Source organism: Caenorhabditis briggsae, assembly GCF_000004555.2.
Source record: "Caenorhabditis briggsae complete genome, chrIV, whole genome shotgun sequence".
NCBI lineage: Eukaryota > Metazoa > Nematoda > Chromadorea > Rhabditida > Rhabditidae > Caenorhabditis > Caenorhabditis briggsae.
In genome coordinates this window covers 436637-457887 of record NC_013487.2, presented here as the reverse complement: position 1 = coordinate 457887, position 21251 = coordinate 436637, and the positions used below count along the sequence as shown (strand labels likewise).

The 21251-nt window shown below is 39.5% G+C and overlaps 8 protein-coding genes across 8 annotated transcripts; all 8 read right to left on the bottom strand.

Annotated features, from left to right (window-relative positions):
• Positions 1-2110: 2110 nt before the first annotated feature.
• Positions 2111-5417, bottom strand: CBG00443 (the record flags this gene model as incomplete). The annotated part of the gene is made up of 6 exons (XM_045244756.1): positions 2111-2469; positions 2519-3575; positions 3620-3967; positions 4015-4807; positions 4854-5179; positions 5214-5417. 6 exons carry the CDS (start codon positions 5415-5417, stop codon positions 2111-2113), a joined length of 3087 nt encoding a protein of 1028 aa, XP_045091574.1.
• A 368-nt stretch (positions 5418-5785) lies between these two features.
• CBG00442 lies at positions 5786-6755 on the bottom strand (the record flags this gene model as incomplete). Its single annotated transcript, XM_002632370.1, has 3 exons — positions 5786-5942; positions 6030-6138; positions 6608-6755. 3 exons carry the CDS (start codon positions 6753-6755, stop codon positions 5786-5788), a joined length of 414 nt encoding a protein of 137 aa, XP_002632416.1.
• Positions 6756-7876: 1121 nt separating this feature from the next.
• Positions 7877-10264, bottom strand: CBG26223 (the record flags this gene model as incomplete). The annotated part of the gene is made up of 7 exons (XM_045244755.1): positions 7877-7963; positions 8250-8746; positions 8789-9157; positions 9201-9456; positions 9507-10036; positions 10082-10182; positions 10230-10264. The coding sequence occupies 7 exons, from the start codon at positions 10262-10264 to the stop codon at positions 7877-7879; spliced, it is 1875 nt and encodes a 624-aa protein (XP_045097934.1).
• A 370-nt stretch (positions 10265-10634) lies between these two features.
• CBG00440 lies at positions 10635-12837 on the bottom strand (the record flags this gene model as incomplete). The annotated part of the gene is made up of 7 exons (XM_045244754.1): positions 10635-10715; positions 10759-10974; positions 11019-11745; positions 11793-11903; positions 12216-12376; positions 12426-12624; positions 12671-12837. 7 exons carry the CDS (start codon positions 12835-12837, stop codon positions 10635-10637), a joined length of 1662 nt encoding a protein of 553 aa, XP_045091573.1.
• Positions 12838-13762: 925 nt separating this feature from the next.
• On the bottom strand, positions 13763-14326 carry CBG00439 (the record flags this gene model as incomplete). Its single annotated transcript, XM_002632368.2, has 3 exons — positions 13763-13914; positions 13962-14033; positions 14080-14326. 3 exons carry the CDS (start codon positions 14324-14326, stop codon positions 13763-13765), a joined length of 471 nt encoding a protein of 156 aa, XP_002632414.2.
• A 627-nt stretch (positions 14327-14953) lies between these two features.
• Positions 14954-15865, bottom strand: Cbr-elo-2 (the record flags this gene model as incomplete). The annotated part of the gene is made up of 3 exons (XM_002632367.1): positions 14954-15224; positions 15274-15707; positions 15755-15865. 3 exons carry the CDS (start codon positions 15863-15865, stop codon positions 14954-14956), a joined length of 816 nt encoding a protein of 271 aa, XP_002632413.1.
• Positions 15866-17703: 1838 nt separating this feature from the next.
• CBG00437 lies at positions 17704-18311 on the bottom strand (the record flags this gene model as incomplete). Its single annotated transcript, XM_002632366.1, has 4 exons — positions 17704-17784; positions 17890-17976; positions 18028-18109; positions 18160-18311. The coding sequence occupies 4 exons, from the start codon at positions 18309-18311 to the stop codon at positions 17704-17706; spliced, it is 402 nt and encodes a 133-aa protein (XP_002632412.1).
• Positions 18312-18584: 273 nt separating this feature from the next.
• CBG00436 lies at positions 18585-19763 on the bottom strand (the record flags this gene model as incomplete). The annotated part of the gene is made up of 2 exons (XM_002632365.1): positions 18585-19579; positions 19712-19763. 2 exons carry the CDS (start codon positions 19761-19763, stop codon positions 18585-18587), a joined length of 1047 nt encoding a protein of 348 aa, XP_002632411.1.
• Positions 19764-21251: the final 1488 nt, after the last annotated feature.

The window sequence follows — 21251 nt, the reverse complement described above, 5'->3', positions numbered from 1 at the left end:
TGGTAAAAAATGAAATGTCAATTTGAATTTGACAGGTGGCGAACAACTAGTCAAAAAACATCTATACTTCTTACCATGGAAAGTTCCCGGTATGTATTTTTGTATCTTTGATAGGACAGTTATAAAGTTGAGAATCGACCATTTCAAAAATATGCTTCAACTGAATAAAATTTGTTAAACAAACTACCCAGATACGAATTAAAAAATATCAGATTCCTGAAAGTCTAGAATACTAATTGGTGAATGTCGATATAATATAACGTATCGAGAAGCGAGCACATACTATCTTTCTAAAGAAACGCCTGGCAGTCTCTACAAAAAAAGCCTGAAACCGGCTAGACAGCTGAGCAACAGAGCGCAGTGACTCTGCATTTTTCTACAGTTCTCTGTTATTTTGTTTTCCGATTAAACACAAGAATTAAAAAAAATAGAGGAACTGAACCACAAAGCGGCTTTTCCCGTTTTGGTGTGCTCTTGACCCAACGCAGCGAAAAGTTCCAATTTTGGAGAAGCTTCTGTTTAGATGCGGGATGAGAGAGGGAGAAAGAAAGTGGGAGTATATAAATAAATACTTTTGTGATGAGAAATGTTAGAGAAATAGCAATTGTAAACAATCGACAAAAGAGTGCTCTCTCGAGAATTCATTTGATATCAAAACAATCAGTAAGTGATACCTTCTGAATTTATACGGTCTTTCTATAGTTCACAAACAAAAGTCAACAGAAGTTTGAATGTTGAAAACCAGTCCCGGAAAACTTCGTAAACTCATCCAGACAGTGAGAAAGTTTCTGAACCTCAAATCGGTATGACCTAGATTTGACCCAAATTACATAATCACGAATTTATCTTCTTTGAAATGAAAGTAACTTCAAAACGCAAAGAAAATAGAAAAATTAAATATGACACAAAAATACACTTTCAAGACCTAAAAACAGAGATTTCAGTAAAACACTGTCTCTAACAGTAGAAAAACGAACGTTAGATTCAATTCTGATCTTCCTTGAAAAAGTTTGGTTTGGTAGGTCTGGAGCGCAATTTTCGCATTTTTAAAAATTTAATTTTGTAAAAATTCAAGAGGATTCAGATTGAGTTTTGAAAAAAGGTCTATTTTCAGCATACTTGCGGAAAAGACGGCCGGGCCGAGTTTTTTTTGAAAACGGGCCGGAAAAAATAGGACATGGCTGGCCCGCTTTTTGAAAATTTCGAAATTTTAGAGCAAATCATCATTTTTCAAGATGAATCTTCTTCTTATTAAATGAAAATCCACACTAGAGGCTGATTCTGTTGAAAAAAAACAGTTTTGAGGTCGTAATTAGAAAAAAATTTCACCCTTGGCTTAATATATATCAAGTTTGATTTTTTTGCTAAAAATTCAATTAAATTGACTGTTTTGGATGGTTGTATGCATTTGGATTAATATTTGTGCTATTGAAACTATTTTGGCACATTTGAAAAGTAACATTTTCGAAAAGTTGGGCCGAGCGGGCCCGGCCATCCACATGTATGATTTTTAGGAAAAAAATTACCGGGAAAGAACCATACAGGGTTCTATAACCTCTGAAAAATGCCGCAAAACTCATTTGATCCATCTTCAATCTTTAAGGAAACGAATAAAACCTGCTGAAATTATGCTCCACACCTTCCACACTAATTTTTCTCATGGTAGATAATCACAACTAAATTAGCAGTTCGTATTCCTAATGTGATTGATTGTGGAGTAATGTGTACAGTAAGATTATTCGAGACTTAACATTCCTGCGATCATGTCTTCATCTTGATGTACCTCCTTCTCTTCTCGTTGCCCTCGAAAATGCCATACCGGAACCTCTTCAACGTTTTGCTTTATAATCTTTTCAAGAGCTATTCACACACACTGTCTTCCGAAGAGACTCGATGTGAAAAAAAAGTCAATGACCTCAAACGCCATCAAGAATATCAGAAAAATGTTACGCAATTAGTTTTTCATTGAAAGGGTTTATTGGGGTAAGACTAAGTCTTGGCTGTTATTATGATTATGATTGGTTACACGCTGAATGGGGGACAAATGAGGGAACATGTTACGAAATAGATCATAATTAGCAAATTAATAAAGTTGTTTTCAGAAAAAAAATTAAGAAGAGTCAGTTCTTTCAGTGTAGATATTCTCCAGAAGAATTGCCGACTCATTGATGCAATCCATAACATTTCCCCATGGAAGAGAATTGGACATATTGGATGTGTGATTACGCGAGAATCGTTTATAGACTTTTACAAGTTGCCCAACCTCTTCCTCGACAGTTCTTGATTCTTCATTATTTTCGTACTCCATCTCTCTCCATTCTTCATCGTCACCACGTTTTTTAACAATACCTGAAAACGTGCCAGCAGCTCTGACGATTTCAGAAAGAACTTTTGAATTATCAATCGGCCACTGTTTTTTGGTATGAGCAGAAATGAGATTTCCACAGATACGATGTAAAATTCGAGCGTCTGAAAAACAGTTTTTGTTTGGATGAGGTTAATGAATAGATTAATTTACCTTCCAAGAAATCATCAACGTTTGGAAGTTTCCGCTGGAAAGCTTTTTGTGGACTCGCATACTCTTTCTTGATTTCTTTACCAATAAAGATCGGAGCCAAGCTCTTATGAGAAACACCAGTTGATCCTTCTATCTTCAATGGTTCACTTTTCGAGGCTGACGTGGCAGTAGACATTGGACTAACTGGTGATTGCGATGCTTCAAGCGATTTTTCAATAACTTCTACAGATTCTTGTAGAGTCGGACCCTCCGTTTCAACTGGTGGAGAAGCGGTTGGAGCATCCGCCGACTGCGTTTGAACTCCCTGTTTTGCTTGTGAATTGGTGGTGGGAGCATTTTCAGGTTCCACGAACTCTGGAGATTTTTCACCAGTTACTTCTGAAACTTCTTGAAGCTTCTCTTCTTGATTCGCGGAAGTTTGTACTATAGATGATTTTTCTTCTACAACAACTTGAGCTGTAACTTCTGAAACCTCCTGAAGCTTCTCCTCCTGATTTTCGGAAGATTGTACTACACATGATTGCTCTTCTAAAACAAGTTGAGTTGGCGCTTCTGGGACCTTCTGAAGCTTCTCTTCTTCGACAACCGGAGCTGAAGCTCCACTCATATCAACCTCATCCTCGCCTGATTTCTTATTCGAATTCCATGTCTTTTCGTATTGTGCCAACGTACTTTTCGCTCCACTGACCTTCCCCTTTATCCAGGTCAACTTCTCAATCTGTGACTTTGAAAGTGATGCAAAGTCTCCGATAGTGGTAACACCGAAACTCGAGAGTGATTTCTTCGCAGAATCTCTCATTTGTTTGGATAAAATTGTAACGAGACTGTTGAGGATCTTGTCTACTTTGTCTTGACAACCAACGAGAGATGGGAAGAATGCAGAAGTATCAGTGCGTGAAGACATATCGAGCAAGCTGTTGGATCTTGATTCGATTGTTGACGCGGTCATTGGTCTGTTTGGACTCTTGCTCTCAAATGTTTGTTTTCTACGTGGAGTCATTGAAGAGGATACAGTATCTTTTGGAATTGAGTCTTCACCGAAATGAACTCGGTTTCTCTGAAATTGAAAAAGTAAAGTTTTTATTTTTGCCTCTTTATTACCTTTCTCTCTGTCATTGGAGAATCGACAGCTTTTTTGGAGCCTCGCAAAATCGACGGAGTTCTAGGAGTCTTTGGTGGTGACTTCACTGCTTCCGGAACATCAAGATCATACATTGGAGCAAGAATGGCAAAGGAATTATTAGGTTCTGCTGAATTATGTTCTCGAAGAGCTTCCTGGCTCTCCTCGATCGGTTTTGCGACCTCCTCTAAATCGGTATCATCAGATTTGGACATGATAATGGTATTTTGAGAATCGTTGGATGATTCGGAGGATGTTGTTGTTCTTAATTTCTCCGCAGATTGTCTCAAACTCTTCCGCGACTCAGCTGGAACACAGTGTCTGGGAGTCTGAAATAAATTAAAAGCTTGAAAATTGTTTGCAATAAATTTCTCACATTCTTGTATCGTCGTTTTTGTTGAGAGTCTCCTATTGACGATTCAGACTCATCAATTTTGACTCGCTTTCTTTGCGGAGACGTCGCCTTCACTTCCGGTTCCTCATCTATTTGATCAAAACTGGAACCATTGGATGAAACAACGGGTAGGGCCTTTATAGGAGAACTGAATAGGCTCCGTTTGATTGGTCTCTCTTCCTTCTTTTTATCGTTCTTCTCAACCTTCTTGGGAGATGGTACACTGACACTATCCTCTCCTATCTCGAAATTAAGGGCTCTGAATGCGTTTTTCATTCCTTCCGACTTCTGAATACCACTCTGAGATTCCTCATCCATGTAGTTTATGGAAGTTCGCGGGCCTGACATTTGAGCGAGTGTCTCTTTTTGTCGATCCGTTAATTTACTTCTCCGACCGGATGGTGGTGTAGCTGTAATTGGAACGTAGTCACAACTATCTTCATCAATCAGGGAGATTCTTCCAGTGCGTTTCCGTGTTGGTGTAGCAGTTTTGGAGGGCACTTTCGGAGGGTCCAACTTCTTATTATGATATATGAGAATCTTATCAGCCATCTCATTTACAGCAGGCTGTTGAGAAAGTTGAAACGAACTCTGGCTATCTGGAACGTTGTCATTCACTTGATTAGGTTGTTTGAAATCATCGGATTCTTCGGAAGAAAACGCCAAACCATCCATAGCATCATCATCCGGGAACAAAAGTGGAACACCTTGAGACCGTTTTGCAACAGGTGGGAGACTGATTCCGAGTCTTTTAGGAAGCTTCTCGAGAGTTTCTCTGTAACAAAACTACGTCAATGAAAATAGAGATGTAGCATTAATACCTCAAACCAATTGGCCATTGCAGTGGAACTTTAGTTGAGCCGAACGTTTTCTTCCATAGTAAGGCTCCATTTTCTTTGAACGAGTTGTGCTTCGATGTTAAGAAAGCTTCAAAAATGGGTCCCCATACATTCAAAACGTCCGAGTTGAAAGGCTCTTGCGCGAGATCAGCAACTTTCTGTATAAATCGAGCCATCCTACGGAATAGGTTCGCCAATTCTGGAGATCTTGTGTCGTCGGTACTTTTTCCTCCGAAGATTACAATCAGTTTTGAGAACGGAATTGCGATTTCACCGACTAGAGGCTGAATCTGAAAAGTTATTGCATTCTAAATGCTGCGATTCAGAAGAATTTTAAATTACCATATGAGCATGACCATTTGTCACTATGTCTGCAAGCCCTTCCATTACTTTGGCGAACTTTTTCGTTTCTTCTGCTAATTCTGCACCCTTCGGAGTGCTCTTTTCTTCAAACTTCTGAAGAATTCCTTCCATTTCTAGTTTTAGCATTTTCAGGGGTTTATCCTGTGACCCGAAAGGGTTGAATTGTGTGCACGGCACCGACATTTCTGCAATAGGAAATCGGGGATAAGGATAATCTTTAGAGGGATTAACGGACATGATAAAAGGTTTCTTAAAAACACATAAAAACATAAAAGAGCTATTTTGAGAAGGGGTATTCTTTTTTCTAGAATCTAGAAGGAAAAATCTATAGGCGAAAAATCTATAGGCGAAAAATGTATAGTGCGCGAAAAACTGCGGGCATTCAATTTGTATTTCGCGCGCGCATACACAGAATCTCATATTACACACAATTGTTTACCGTATTCGAAATTTTTATTAGGACAAGACCAGAGAAATGTGATTGTTTTGTGAATTCGGAGATACAACGTATTTTTGGATGGGGAAAGTAGAAAAAAAAGAAAAATAATTTATTAGAAATGTTCCTCGTCCTCTGAAACTGAAGTAATCAATCTGACGGGCATCAAAAGACCACACTCTGCTCGTGATTTTCCAAATTCCCGCTCAAACTTGCTTTTGATCAGCAACCGATATTGTGCTTGTGCAGAATTGCGTCGAAACGATTCCGGTCTCAAATTATCTTTAATGATTTTCTAAATTTTTTTTCCATTAAAATTTAGGCTTCATTTCATGGAATCGACTATTTAGGATACTCACCCTGGGGTTGTAGGTCGTGGAATTGGGAATTCCTCTTCTTCGCAAAGAATATGCTCAAATACTGGGCTTCGTGTGCACAAACGACGATAAACGTACATCATAAATATCACTGCAAGTGTTTTCATTAAGCTATAGTCCATGAGATATTTACTTTGCTTATTGAAAACATTTCTAGAATTTTCAGTCTAGACAATGTTCCAATCTCAGGAGGCTCATTACATATTTTATGCCGCGTTCAAAGTAGACTCCAGGAACTGGAAATTGCGTCCAAAGCTGCCAATTTTTCCAGGTTTTCCAGGAGCACGAAACTTCGATTTTCCGCGTTGTAGCTGTGTTAATTTTTCGAGGTCCGCTGTAAATTAACAAGATACTTTCTTTTTTTGGACCTCGAATTAACACAGCTACAACGAGGGAATTCGAAGTTTTGAGTCCATTGAAAATCTGGAAAAATTGACAGCTTTGGACGCAATTTCCAAATCCTGGAGGCTACTTTGAGCGCGGCATTACATAAAATTTGATATCAATATATTTTTTAAATAAATACCTCTTCTCTGTCTATCACTATCATGCCTACTCACCAATTCCAAACATCAAAAAGAAGCAGAATACAGGAATAATAACAGAAACAACAGTTTGTAGGCTGAAAAACGGTGTATAGTTGGGTGGGAAAAGGACATCCTCATCAACTGGTCCACCAGCCTCAATGTTATCTTTCGGATCCCACATTTTCACACGAATTCGAATTCGTTCAAGCAGTTTGGACTGGAAAATTAATAGAAGAGTGGGATGAACAGGAGAAAGTGAAAGAAAGTGATAAAGAAGCTTTTCATGGATGGGGATGTGCGTCTCTCATAGCAGCTCCACCTCTTTCTAGATAATCTCGACCACACCACTAATCGCCAGTCTCTCTTTCTTTTCTCTACTATTTCAAAATGAGACCTCGCGCATCCTTGTGTCTTTTAATCTTCTCTTGATTCACTGGCGTGCTCTCTTCTCTCTCGATAAGCTAATCTCGGAATTCGAACGCTACATCATGATAAATGAAACTTTTGTTGTGTTATTGAAGATGCGATTACTGTAGGTGGCACAATCGAAGATCATTTTTTATTGTTCGGGGGCCAAATTTAAATGGCTTACATTCTCGTTACATGGAAATATCGTTTTCTTCTGTTCCTAAATCGCTTGGCTAGACTCAGTTTAAACAATCGGTCAGAAGCAGTGCAAAACATGCACATCTTTCGAATTTCCGTTCGAGTGAACCTCGAAAAAAATGCCAAAATGAGCTTGAAAACAGGAGCAAGAATAAAAAAATGCTGTAACGGAAGTGACGGGAAAGCAGATTAAACCGCCCATGTCTCAACACACCCCGACTATTACCTCATTTAATGAGACGAAAACAGCCGGAAATTCTCGTTGCTATTTTCTTTTCAAAAAAGAAAAAATTCGAAGAAAAAGGAGACGTTATGCTAAGAAAACAGCATTGAAGTCTTTTTTGATCGTTGTTCCACTAGCCGTGTCTGGTGGTGGTTTTAAGATCTTAAGGATCTTCTAACAGGATGCGAAAATTAATTTTGGAACAAACTTGTGAGTGGTTGATAGAAAACAACAAATAAGGAGAAGCACATCTCTTGAGATTTAAAAGATTATCGGTAAAAAATTTTCATTCTTCGAAAGCAAGCTGATATTTAGCTGCTCTTGTTGCTGGATGACACAAAATATACATACAATTAAACATCTGGCAATTTGGAAAAATATACAAACTGGGGAAAAACTGGCAGAACTTTGGTTAGCATGAAAGGGGAGGAAGCATATGGGGTATTGTGACAAAACGGGTGACAAAAACCGGGTTAAAACACTCTCGAACGACGACCATCCACATTGAATATTGTCAGCCAGTACTGTACATCATGATTTGAAATTCGCGGGCTCTCGATCTGAAAAAAAGTTATTAATGTAAATCTTTCAGGGATATCAAAGGATGTTTAGATCCAATAAACATTCAAGTGTGTTTCTGATCTTATTTATTTGGCTCTATGCCAAGAAGCCATATTAATATAGACAACAGGACGTCAATGTACTTTTGGAATGGCTATTAAACTGCGTCAAAGATTGACGCTTTTTTCGTAAAACCTTTTGAATCTTCGATGAGAGGGCTGTTCTATGGGTGAACGAAGATTAATCTGAGCCTTTCAATAGAAAAATGACGATAAATATACTTACTAGGTTCGCAATGTGCTGCTCACTGCTCAAATGCATGATCATTGCATCGACACGATCAATTGTCACGTCACACAGATCACAACGATTGACCAATCCAACTGGGAAACTTCTGGCTGCCAATTGGCTCAATGTGCTTCTTTGGTGACTCGAGAAGAAGTTGTTGAGTTTTTTAGAGCACACGTTACGAAGACGTTGTAAATAGAACTTCTTCTCTTTCACATCCATCGGCGAAGACGTTCTTTTCGATTGTCGGAACAATGGAACCCTGATCTTGATATCCAATGAACATAACAAGCGACGAAGATCATCGTTTGAGACGGAATTCAAACGATCGAGATGACATTTGTCGTGAAGAATATGTCGAAGAACACCGTTCCTAGTGAAAAGATCTGTACGACACCAACGACACGTAGTACGGTATTTGTAGTCGTCGAGAAGATCGAAACTGGCGGCGATTTCGTCGCTGACATATTTTAGCACTGGTTGCATGTCTTTGCCTGCAAAGAATGATTTGTATTCGTCTCAAATTAGCTAAATACCGGTATAAGAGAAATCTCCTTCAACCCTTCCAACTGGCACGTAACACAACGGGAAGTCAGATTCTTGAAGAGACACTTCCACGCGATCCTGATGTCTGACTCTCTTGCAGTTTCCATTCATAAGTGGTTCCATAAACGACAACCAGTACTCCATATCAGCACGAGAGACTCCATTATAAAGTGCATTATCGATATGCTCCTCAGAGAACAAGTGTGTTGGGAACGACTCCAAAAATGTGGCATCGAATTCTACCTTACAATAGTTGCACCATGTCTTGCCAGTTGGACCAAATCGGCGACCTCGAAGGGCTTCAGGCATTCTTTTGTACTTTTCTTGAAAAACCCGTAAGAATACAACAGCTTCGACATCTTGAAAACGGATATTATATTAATTAGGTGAACTGTCACTCACATCCTAAAGTGTCAAGTGTGTTACGTGGAGGAGAAAGCAGTGGTACGCCTTGCGACACGGCAACCGTACTTTTCAGGCTTTCGAAAGCCGTTAAAATGTCGAACTCATCAAAGAATGACATTTTTCGACTTTGGAAATGGACGTCATCTGCTAGAAAGTCGAAATTTTTGTCTGCATATGACATCTCGACTTCGTATATAATTTTTCGAGCGCAGTATAGATCAATGTAAGAGAACGTCCCGCCAGTTTTGTAGCTCTGAAATATGATATAAATAGAAATTGAAGTATTTCAAATTGAAAACAAACCCGCTGAATATGAATGACACTTAAAAAATGCTCAAGCATTTCTTTGGAATTCGAAAACTTCACATCGCAAAGTTGGCATGGATGAGGGTAGATATTCAGAAAGTTCAGATATCCTGAGATGATTCTTTCATCGAACGTCTGAACCATGTTGTGAGTATGGATTGCTCCGCGCAAAGCAACGTTCATTTCGATCGGCTCTGGCACCCAATTATTCCATGTATTCTCGAATGGGCAGTATGTGTCTGGGAATCGACGTCGGCGGTTTAGAAGAGCCCGCTGTTCGATGTAGCTGTTGATCATCAGTTGATTGAGAAAGCATGGTTCTTTCTCATACTCGAACCCACGACCAAAATCCACTTCGTCTACACCGCCCTCCAGTTGAGTGAAGTCTTCACTTGACGACGTCGTGTTGCTCAGCTCAGGACTACAAAGATGAAGCGTCACATCTAGGTTCGTTCGATCAAGGTTAAAAGTGTCATCGTGGAACATGACTTTGGTCCGCGATTTCAGAGATCTGTTCACAACGTATTCTGAAATTTTCAATTTTTTGAATTTATCAGGATCTAGATGTATACCAATGAGGAATGGTTGCATATACTTGTCGTAAACCAATGTACCAGCTGGCAAGTATTGTTTTTGGAACCATTTTTGAAGCGCGGAGTTCGAATACGGGCCTCTGGAAACACATTCACTAGAACTTTTGAAGGAAGCTACAAAACTCACTGCAAGACGTTTTGGTCGTCATAGTAGTAGTACATTTTATTAATTATTAGTAAGGAACAGTAGGGTAATGGGTAAAATGAGAGAGAATCACAACTGAGTGCTCTTCAGAATAAGAAAACACAAACAGAAAAGAAATACAACACTGTGGGGTAGATTGAAAAAGTGGATCAAAAATTGTATTTTTAAAAATTATCATTCAGCAGGTCTATTCAAAAAAATAATTTTGTAAATTGGTAAAAAACTTAAAACAGTTTATCTCAGCTTATAGCCCATATTTTTAACAAGTTTATTAAATAAAAATGTAATCAATTAGAATCTTATATCGTGGATAGGAAGGTATGGAAAGGTTGTCAATAACAAAGTTTGGCATAAATTGTGTGCATAATAAAAAAAAATCTACAAAAGTTATTCATCTTCGTCTTCGCGAGATGACAGCGCGAGAACGACTGTTTTGAGAATCATGCTGAGCGTCTTGAAGGATATGCTCTGAAAACTATTTTTTTAAATTTTCATCTATTTTCTAACATACTTTGTCTACAGTTCTCAAATCTCTGATTGTTGTAGTAATTTCTTTTTGGAAACCACTCAAGGACGGACAGTTCATGTTAATGAGATTGCAACAAAGCAAAACCAGCACTTTACGGAGACTAACGAATTTTTCAGATATTTTATAGGGTTTTGCGTTCTTGATCAATGCGAGGAACGCTGTTCGAAGACCCATGTTTACTTCGCTAGTGTGATTCACCTGAAAAAAATATCTGAAATTTTCCGTTTTTTTTGAAGACTAACGATATTTCTCTGGTTTCTCCCTCTCTTCAAAATCAGCTTATGAACTTTTACGAGTCGCGGGGAGTTCAAAGCGTTCACAACATCACGGAGAACCTCGAGAGCGTTCACTTCTTCTATCTTATCCTTCTTGATTTTGTGTCTAGTAGCTATGGTACGTTGTGTTTCTGGCATTTCATCGACGTTTTCGAAAATTGCTCTGCGCAAATGTTCATATGATACGGATGAAGATAAATCTGGAGTGTGTTTGGTATCAGTTTCTGGAACATTTTCTTCGGAACGCTTAGTCAATTTTCTACATCTCTTGATTTGTTCTTTTTCGACATCTACATTGAGTATTCGTCTTTTTGAGTTCTTGCTGTTATCCTTATGTCGGTCTTCTTCAACAACGTCCCTTTTGATTCTACGATGAAATAGGACATTCATCGTAGAACTAAAGTTTATAGAAGGAGCATCTTGAATCACAAGCTTCCTCCCCCCAGTGATATTTATATTAGCACTAGAGACGAAAGTTTGAACAGCCGAGGGAGATGTCTTTTTAGAATGAATTGCCACGTCCGGATGTCCAATGTTTCTCATAACTGCCGGCACATTTGTTTTCACAGTAGCACAACTTTTTTTCGGCCATAATCGCCGATGAGATCCTTTGAATTTTATGTTTCCATCATTTGCTTCGTAATGCGTGATTCGGTTTTCTTTATCGATCTCCACAATAGCATCCTTACGAAGTCTGGAATTTAACGAAGAATTTCAGGAAAATCAAATAAAACGTCTTACTCCTTCAAAAAGTCTTCACTGACCGCAGTGCTCGATACAAACATCATTTTAGCTTTGGAGGCTGCATCATAAGCAGTGCATGAATGAATTTGAGAAGTAAGAGCTGCATATCTATAATAAGCTTTTAAAGGTGGGGGGACAGGAGATTTTACGGGGGATTTCTGGGGCCAGAGTATGCATTCTACCGTAACGGTGTACAACGCTTAATGTCACTCTGCGTGCAGCTGTCGTCCTCGCCTTTATGTATGCAATCGGGAGTGCGCTTTTTCTTCGCCCGCGTGGCTCAGTCGGTAGCGGCGCCGCACCCTCAATCATCGCCCTCACAAGTTCAACTCCTCGAGGGGCATCTTTGAACGGAATTTCGAGAACATTATTTTTTCATGTCCCCCCACCTTTAATCTAAAGAAGACTTTCTCTCCGTACCGATCTCTCAAATAAGTCGTTGCGGTGCTCGATGTCGCTTTCGCGTAGCTTCTGACGAATGATGATCCGGAAACTGGTGAATCAATCGTTTTTGAAAATTCAAAAAGAAAATGTAGGATTTGTTTATCTTTGTTCAGTTTATCTCGATTGAGGCTTGAAAACTGAAAGTTTCATTTACTTGAAGATTGAATAACAAATCAGAACTCTCACATGTGTTCCTTTCAGTTTGAGATCTTTGCTCTCAAACGAGACTATACGATTTTGCTCGTCCACTTCCACGACCGCTTCTTTACTTAACTCCTTCAGAAAATTCTTGTCGACAGGAGCACTGAGCGCAAACAACATTTTCATCCGTGTGATAATATCCAAATCGGTCAACTCATGTAGCTTGTGACGAAATCGCTCGATTCTGAATATTCAGTTTTTATGTATTGAAAGAAACAAAAAAAAATTGCCTTCTGCACAAACAAAAGACTGAAAGATTGGTTTTCTTGATTGATTTGAAATCCGCACACAATGGTGTAATCCTAAATGGAGTTACGATATTCTTCGATTGTTTTGCGATGAATAGAATCAAATCAGTATTTTCAAAGTACCAGACGGGAACATCGTTAATTGCCATCTGAAATTCAAAAAAAATGTACATCGAGAGAATTATTCTGATGCAAAAAAGAAACGCCGGTGGCCGTCGCCGTAACGCACGAAATTTGGAGATTCCGTAAAATAAAAATAGTTTTAGGTTACGGAAGTTCTTCGGCATTATTTACAGCTCCGATTTTTGTAACAGAATAATCGCTCGAAACTATTTTACCGACTTCTAAAAATAGGAGAAAATTGAAACTTTTTAATCTACCGTAATGTTTCAAAGGAACATTCTTCCTTCAATGGTATGGGCTCTCACCACGGTTTCGCTAAAATGCTGTGAAAATGTGTTTTTTTACGCAGTTATGCCTGCATCTGAATAAATAGAAAAGTAAACAATATTTACAGAAAAAATTTATTTGGATCAAGCTGAAAAACAGATTGCGCATTTTTGCGTAAGGCGGTGTGCACCAATCTTTCGGCTACAGTAATCCCTTCTCGAATTGTGATTTGTGAATTCAGTTTCCAACAAAGATATTGTCGGAATAAAAAAAGTGAGACTCGGTGTTTGCGTACTTTGATTCCCTCCCAAATTGGAACGCTGTTTTGTGTGTGCGTTCATGCGCGCTCTGTTGCAGGCAGCGTTCCAATTTAGGACAGTTCGACTCCTTTCCAGTTCGAACTTGTAACAGTTCGATTCTGTCTGCGTTCTGTTCTGGTACGTGTGCGAAAAAAGGACTGTTCTGAATTGAATCAGTTCGATTTTAGGTCTGTTCGAATTCGTCGTACCCCCATCTCATTAAATCCGATGATCTCCAAGTGGCGCCAAAACACCACGCCGCACTTGCAAAGCGATGGGCGGAGCGTCGGTGGGGGGAGGCGGGAATCAAAGTACGCAAACACCGAGTCTCACTTTTTTTTAATTCCGACAATATAACTTTGAAATACCCGAAATGAATGCAAAATTAACTGTCATTATTCATCTCATCCTCCTCGTTTCTCTGTAAAATTGGTACTCTATCTGTTTCTTCTGCTCGAACGAAAGCGACTTTTGGGGAGTGTAGATACGAAAACCTCAGTTCAATAAAAAAAGTGATGATGAAGATATGAAAACATACTGAAAAATGAATAACTAATGCTAGTTAAGACATAGTGCTCTCTTACTTGCTATAATCCATAGACTGGCTTCCAATAGCCATGGAGGGGATAACTTTTCATCGTCTTTAACAAATCGATCTGGAATATCTTTTTAGATGACTGGTTTTCCACTGAGAATGCTCACAAAAAACGAAAGCAACACTCTCTACAAGAACTATCATGAATCTGAAAACACACACTCGTAGAGTGCACATTCGAGGTACCAAAGACCAAGTGAGTACCGCCTGTGCCCATGCATATAATAATCCAGCAGCGAATGCGACAGTATCTGCCCACTCATGTACAACTGCGAGCTCAGGATCCTCACAATGAGCAATGACTGTGATACAGAGGGCTGTGAAAAATCCTACACCCGCAATTACAGTGGACATGACTCGCCACATTGAGTTCTCCCAACAAAGACGGTGCGAATAGTACTCAACTGTTTGACGGTGACGGATATAAGCAATCAACATTACTACAAAAAATCCGCGTAAATTCAATGATCTAGAAAACTCACAAAGAAACGCCGAGTAGCTGACAAAATGGGCAAAAACGCATTCTCCAAACAGTGAAGCATCTCGAGATGCCAAAAATGGCAAAATATGTGGATATTTTTTGAGTAGAGACACAAAGAAATATCTGTAATGTTTCTTGCTGAACAAAAAAGTGATGAATCAATGATTACTTGGTCGCTGTTGCTGATATCGCACAGAATCCGTAAAAAATAGGGATCAGCCAGATTTTAGTGAGAACCATGACCTAAATAGGAATAACGAGAGTAGAAATGATGAAATAGCAATGCTAAAGAAAGAGGAGCTTCGTCTTTTTCTGTGTAAATAGTGATAAGGAATAGGGTTATCAATTTTATTGAAGAAAAACAACGGGGAAAATAGGTAAAAATGAGGGATTTTTGTCGAAAAGTATGCCCGTAACAGTGAAAGTAAACGATTAACAAGCATGGATTCTTATTATTCAAAAACTCGTTTTTGTATATAACTTTATGAGTTTCTGATAATCTATTCGTTCTTTTTGGTTGGTGAGCGCTTTTGAATGTAAGCCTTGTAGAAGAATTTCGCGAAAAGGAACAAGTAGCTGATGTACATGAGACCTCCGATGGAAAGAACATTCCAGCTAACGGCACATCCTGGAACAGAGTTGGCGGATTTAATGAACACCAAATGTCCGAAGATGTAGCAGGAAATGACGAATTGAACGATTTGAATGGTAGTGATGAACTTGGCGACTGGGCGTGGGGTCTGGATGTTCAAGGCACGGACGGCGAAGTAGCTACAAAATTTTCGGTTCAGCATTAGAAATTTGATTTTAAAAAACTTACAAGTACATGATGGTGTGAACGGCAAGATTAAGAGCCAACGACCAACGAGCCCAGGCTTGATGCTCGGAATAAGTGACAACAGCGTAAACGAAAGTGAGAGCATGATGATACCAGTGCATGAAAATAACTGGCTTCTTGCGAAGAACCAAGAACATGGTGTCTCCGAGTTCTGGAGCCTTCGACATTACGAATGCCCATCCCCAGAATCCGGTTGATGGATCGGTGTAGTATGTCTCGTTCTGGCAGTAAGAAGCAACAAATCCGTCTTTCATGAACACACTGACAAGTTCTGGGATAAGTTTGTAGGCGGCAATTCCGGAGAAAAGTGAGAATCCAAAGTTCCAAAGGGCAAGTGTGTTCTGGAGATCGAATGGCTTCCGATGAGCCATCAGTTTTTGTCCAAAATAGATGGTAATGAGATAGCCAACCATGATCTAAAGCTTTTCAGAGATTGCTATTTTTAGGGAAAAAGAAAGCTTACTTTATAAGAAAGTGGAACAAACGTTGACATGTAAGAATCGGTTTGATCCAGATTCCATGGCTTCGTCAAAACATCAGATAGCGAAGCGGCTTGGCTAGTCTGTGCTGACATTGTTATTACCTGGAAAAAAAAAATATAGAATCGGTTAGGCTAAACGAAAAAAGTGAAACGAAACGAATTGATAAACGGACACAATATATACACATCTTCAGATTTTTCTTATCATCTGGCATTCCGCCTGCTCGTTTTATTCGCAAGCCTCACGCCATTTCGGAGGTGATAACAGATCGACAAATTGATAGTTTTTTGAAGTTTATGAGCGAAAAGGGTGATTAGAGAAAAGTGGAACAAAAACGAAGGAGAAAGAGCAAAGTTAAAGCTTGTCTAGAAACTTTGCGGTCAACTTCAAGCGAATAAATTGAAATATACTACATTTAAATCGCAATTTTAGGCAAAAATGACTCAGAAAACTGCTAAAAAATTTTGAAACAAAAATGGCGACCGCACTGGCCAGTCGAATATTTGTACGGAGTGCGCAGAGAGTGCACAGAAAGAGAGAGTTGAATAAATATATTGTGCACAGATGGGAGAAGAAAAAGGGTAAAGTGCATGTTTACGACATGCGTTTCACCAAAAGTTGATTATGCGAAGAAGAGGAAAGTGTGCATATGGATTGGTTATAACATACTCTGATGAATCGGACATTTTATTGAATAAACGTTCCGATCAATTGTTCAACATAAAAGAGAAAGGCAGGATTACTGCCAGCAACTTTAAAGGCGCATGCAGCTTTAAAGGCGCATTCAACTAGTTGGGTCGTCGACAGCTCCTTCAAATACTTCAGCCTACTACCCCTCGCATTCTCCAACTTCTTCATACTTCCTCGTCCAATACTTTCTCCTTCATTTCATTTTGCATCTTTTGTCAAGGAATCGTACGAGAAGTGGTCTGATAAGATAGATGGCGTGTTGAGAGAAAGAGAGAAGTAGAAGTGAGAGACCTTCGCCCCTCGAGTTTCAAAGGTCGAAAATGGAAATGAGGCGAGAGGGGGAAAGGAGGGAACATATGATCTGCTCACTCATATGAAGAAGAAGAACTTTTTGGTGTGGAGTTTAGTCTTGTCGCTTATTAGTTCTTTGGTTTAACATCAATTTGGAAGCAAAAATTATTTCCGAAGTATAATTTTTTGAGGATTAGATTGTGTATTATTTTTAGACTCTTAATGTTTTTCTCGTCGTTATGAAAAAGTTTAAATTTGTTAAATAATCCAGATTCCAACATTCCGTTGAAATCCGGCACATTAACTAATCTTGGCAGATCTAAAAATGGCTTCAAAGTTGATTCAAATTCAACATTCAGTTGTTTTTTTATTGAAACATTATGGTATTTACTGATTTTGAGTTGAACAATACTGACTCTGGAAGATCTGCTGTGATTGACGCAAATTCAGAAGGCAGTTGTAGTGACTTCAGTGAAAACTCGAATAATTAGAACTTGAGTCTATGGTCCATCTGTCAATCAATTTGATTTTATAAACAGTTATTTCAGTTCTTTTCAGAAGTTTTATCCCAAAACTTCTATACTTTTTTAAAACCTTGAAATCTTTCTGATCAAATTTTGATGAAATTCACATGTAACACCTTTCTTATCAGTACGAATAGTTACAAATAGTTAAAAAATGAAAAAATTTGTGATGAAACAAAATGTGAAAACCGGTAGAATTCAAAAATTCCTCTACATAGGGAAACCTTGGCAAAGAGATTAATGACACATTCTATGAACTATGGGGAAGGCGGGGGATAATGTTACGAAAGGTGTAGAATAGTGGAAACTGGTTTTCAAGTATTCTTTTTCACTGGTTTTTATTCTGAAACTTTTACACAGTTCAATGATTACAAAAACATACACAAAAAAATAATTCAAGATAAAAAAGATTAAAGTAAAAGAGATCATCCTTTAGAAGCTCCACAGTCTCCTGCAGCACACGCAATTCCTGCTTTCATCCCCATGAATACTCCATCACTCAGGAGCTGAAATAAATTTCTCCAAAATTGAAAAACTAGTGGGATGTTATGAATAAATGAATATGAAAAGCAAACAAAGAGTACTAAGAATCAAATTTCCAAATTACCCACCATGTAATTGACATAACCAAATCCTTCAATAAATGCTTGACTAGTTCCACTTGGCTTTGTGTCAGCAGTTGGAGAGGTACGGAACACCTTAAAAATTAAAATCTAAGAAAATCAGATACACAAAAAAAACAAACTCACATCTAGTTTAGTTGGTTTCATGTTACAAAACATTCCAGTAATATGAACTAATTGCGTTTGTCCATCTGTGTCGAAATGATAACTGAAAATCAAACCATATCACTGTACTATTTTCTAGACGTATTAACTTACATCGGACTTTTTGTATTATTGTGAAATGTAAATTGAGCATAAATTTCATGAAAGGTTTGGGAGGTCAGTGATGCAGTTATATCACATCCAATGATTATTGATGGAACCCAAATAAGTAGAAATACCAATGAGAAATTTTGGAAAATAGTCATTTTTGAATAGTCTGAAGGAACACGAAATTTCTTTTATATGTCTTATCTCGATCGGTCAAAGACTTTTGATCGGTCGCAGTCATTAAAGTGACGGATACGGGAGAAGCGAAATGGATGAGAAAAAATTGTTTATTTCAATCAGTTCATACAAGAGCCTACAACATCTGGCAGTGGAGAAAAAGCAAAAAAGAACAAAACATGTAAAAATTATCGCTGAGAATGTGTTGGTTTTTTATTAAGAGCTTTGCACGTCACCCGTCGTTCATTCTTTTCTTAAGCTCTATATCCGGCATCTTGGGCTGGAGCCTCTGGAGCAGCCTCCTCTTGGGCAACTGGTTCTGGGGCTTGCTCAGCTGGTTGTTCTGGGGCTGGCTCCTCAGCAGCTGGGGCTGGGGCGGCAGCGGCTTCATCTCCGTAGGAGTTTTGGGCATCACGTCTGACTCTGTATCCGGCATCTTGAGCTGGGGCTTCTGGGGCGGCTTCTTCTTGGGCAACTGGCTCTGGAGCTTGCTCAGCTGGTTGTTCTGGGGCTGGCTCCTCAGAAGCTGGGGCTGGGGCGGCAGCGGCCTCATCTCCGTAGGAGTTTTGGGCATCACGTCTGACTCTGTATCCGGCATCTTGGGCTGGAGCTTCTGGAGCAGCCTCCTCTTGGGCAACTGGTTCTGGAGCTTGCTCAGCTGGTTGTTCTGGGGCTGGTTCCTCAGCAGCTGGGGCTGGAGCAGCGGCGGCTTCATCTCCGTAGGAGTTTTGAGCATCACGTCTGACTCTGTATCCAGCATCTTGAGCTGGGGCTTCTGGAGCAGCTTCTTCTTGGGCGACTGGCTCGGCGGCTTGCTCCTCTGGGGCTGGCTCAGCAGCTGGCTCTTCGGCGGCTGGAGCTGGGGCAGCAGCAGCCTCGTCTCCGTAAGAGTTCTGGGCGTCACGGCGAACTCTGTATCCGGCATCTTGGGCTGGGGCCTCTGGAGCAGCTTCTTCCTGGGCGACTGGTTCAGCGGCTGTCTCGACTGGTGCTGGCTCAGCAGCTGGCTCTTCGGCGGCTGGAGCTGGAGCAGCGGCAGCTTCATCTCCATAAGAGTTTTGAGCTTGTCTCTTGGATCTGTATCCGGCATCTTGAGCTGGGGCTTCTGGAGCAGCTTCCTCTTGGGCGACTGGTTCCGGAGCAGTCTCGGCTGGTTGAGCTGGTTCGGCGGCGAAGGATTGTTCTGGAGCAGCAGCAGCTGGGGCAGCTGGAGCCTCATCTCCGTATGAGTTTTGAGCTTGACGCTTCACTGAAAAATGGTAAACTATGAAGAGGACGAAACAAGTGCACAACATTGGTAATTTTGTGCTTATGCGGTACATAGAAAAAACCTTTAATGATGTAGTGGAACATTACATCGAAAGTTACAATATATACCAACCTGGATGAGCGAAAGCCACAGCAATGAGAGCAGCAACGATGATTATTCTCATGGTTACCTGAAAATTTGGATATCACTAACTCCAAAAGTACAGTAAGCCGAGAAGAAATGAGAACGAATCGCTAGAAGAAGAACACGGAGAAGAGATGTTTGTGTCGTTTCAACCGTGACCAGTCGTCCTTATAAACGGTTGAATGGTGCCGTCGTCAACGTCTTCGAGGCCGATCCCTCCCACAAACCTTTTTTGTGGGAGTTTCTGTTTCCGTGATTTTTTTCCCGTCTCTCTTTCATCGTCTTCTTTTCTCTTCCAACCCCTCTTTCAATCGCTTTTTGGGGTTGCCAACCGACCACAGAAAAAGTTTACGTTGTCTCGTTGCGCAACCGGTTTCACGGTTCGAGATGAAGAGGTCAGACGAATGGAATAAAGTGAATGAAAGATTAAGAGACGGAGACACGGAACATTAGAGTGGACATCAAAAAGAATGTTTACGTATACTCTTTGGTTTGGCAACGGAAAAATAGTTTTCTCGAAAATTTGGGATATGATTCTAGGTACCCGGAACCGCCTGAAAGAAAGTAAGGGAAGGAATCGGAGACGCAGAGTCCAGTTCCAAGGACAATGCACCACTTGAAACCGCCACATAAACTCTCACACCTTACAGCTTCTCAATGACCTTTGAGATGGGAAATTGTTTGAAATTTGGAAGAAGAATAGAAATTAATGGTCGGGAGTGGAAACTTTTTGTTCTGTTCAAGAAAAAATCATATTTTTCCTGAAAGTTCAAAGACGGAAAAATATTTGTTCCCTATGCTGTTTGATTTGGTTCTGGAAGGAGTTCTTGAAGGGTTTTTCAAAACTAGTATTATTTAAATTGCCGTAATCCCTTGTTTTCCTGATATTTCCAATAACCTCAACTTCCCCCATTTCTCTTGTACTGATCTCATCCAAAACAACAATTAACGTCATTTTCTTTTGACAACTATCATCATAAATCCTTTTTCTCACTATCACGAGTTTACTTCTTTTGAATAGGTTCAGGCCCAAAGTATCTTCAAAACTACAGTATCTTACGCATATCACTTCTTTTCTTATATCAATTTCATCAGTCTTTTTTGTTTTCTATCATCTTTCAATCTCAAGAATTTAGTTCCTTTTCAATCTTCAAACCAAAAAGTATGACCTGAAATAAAAGTTTAGATCAATCATTCTTTTTTTTTCTCTGATCGTTTTGCACTTGTTTGTTCTTCTCTCTTCTTTCATCTTCTTTTTTTTCAATTTCGAAAAAGAATCGAATGACCTTCTTCAGTGTTCGTTCCAACTAAATAAGACTGCAAATACTATAAACGCAGAGAAAAAGGTTTGTGATCATTGAGTGAATTTTTCCGTAGTTTTTTTTCTTCCCAATTTCTCGAAGACGTTTCCTAAACTGTTATTGGTAATGTGGCTTGTCAAGGTCATTCTTGATCCATTTTCTAATGATATTTTTCGGGTCATCTTGAAGATCGGCGAATTGAACTGTTTCCTAATTCGAAAGGATGA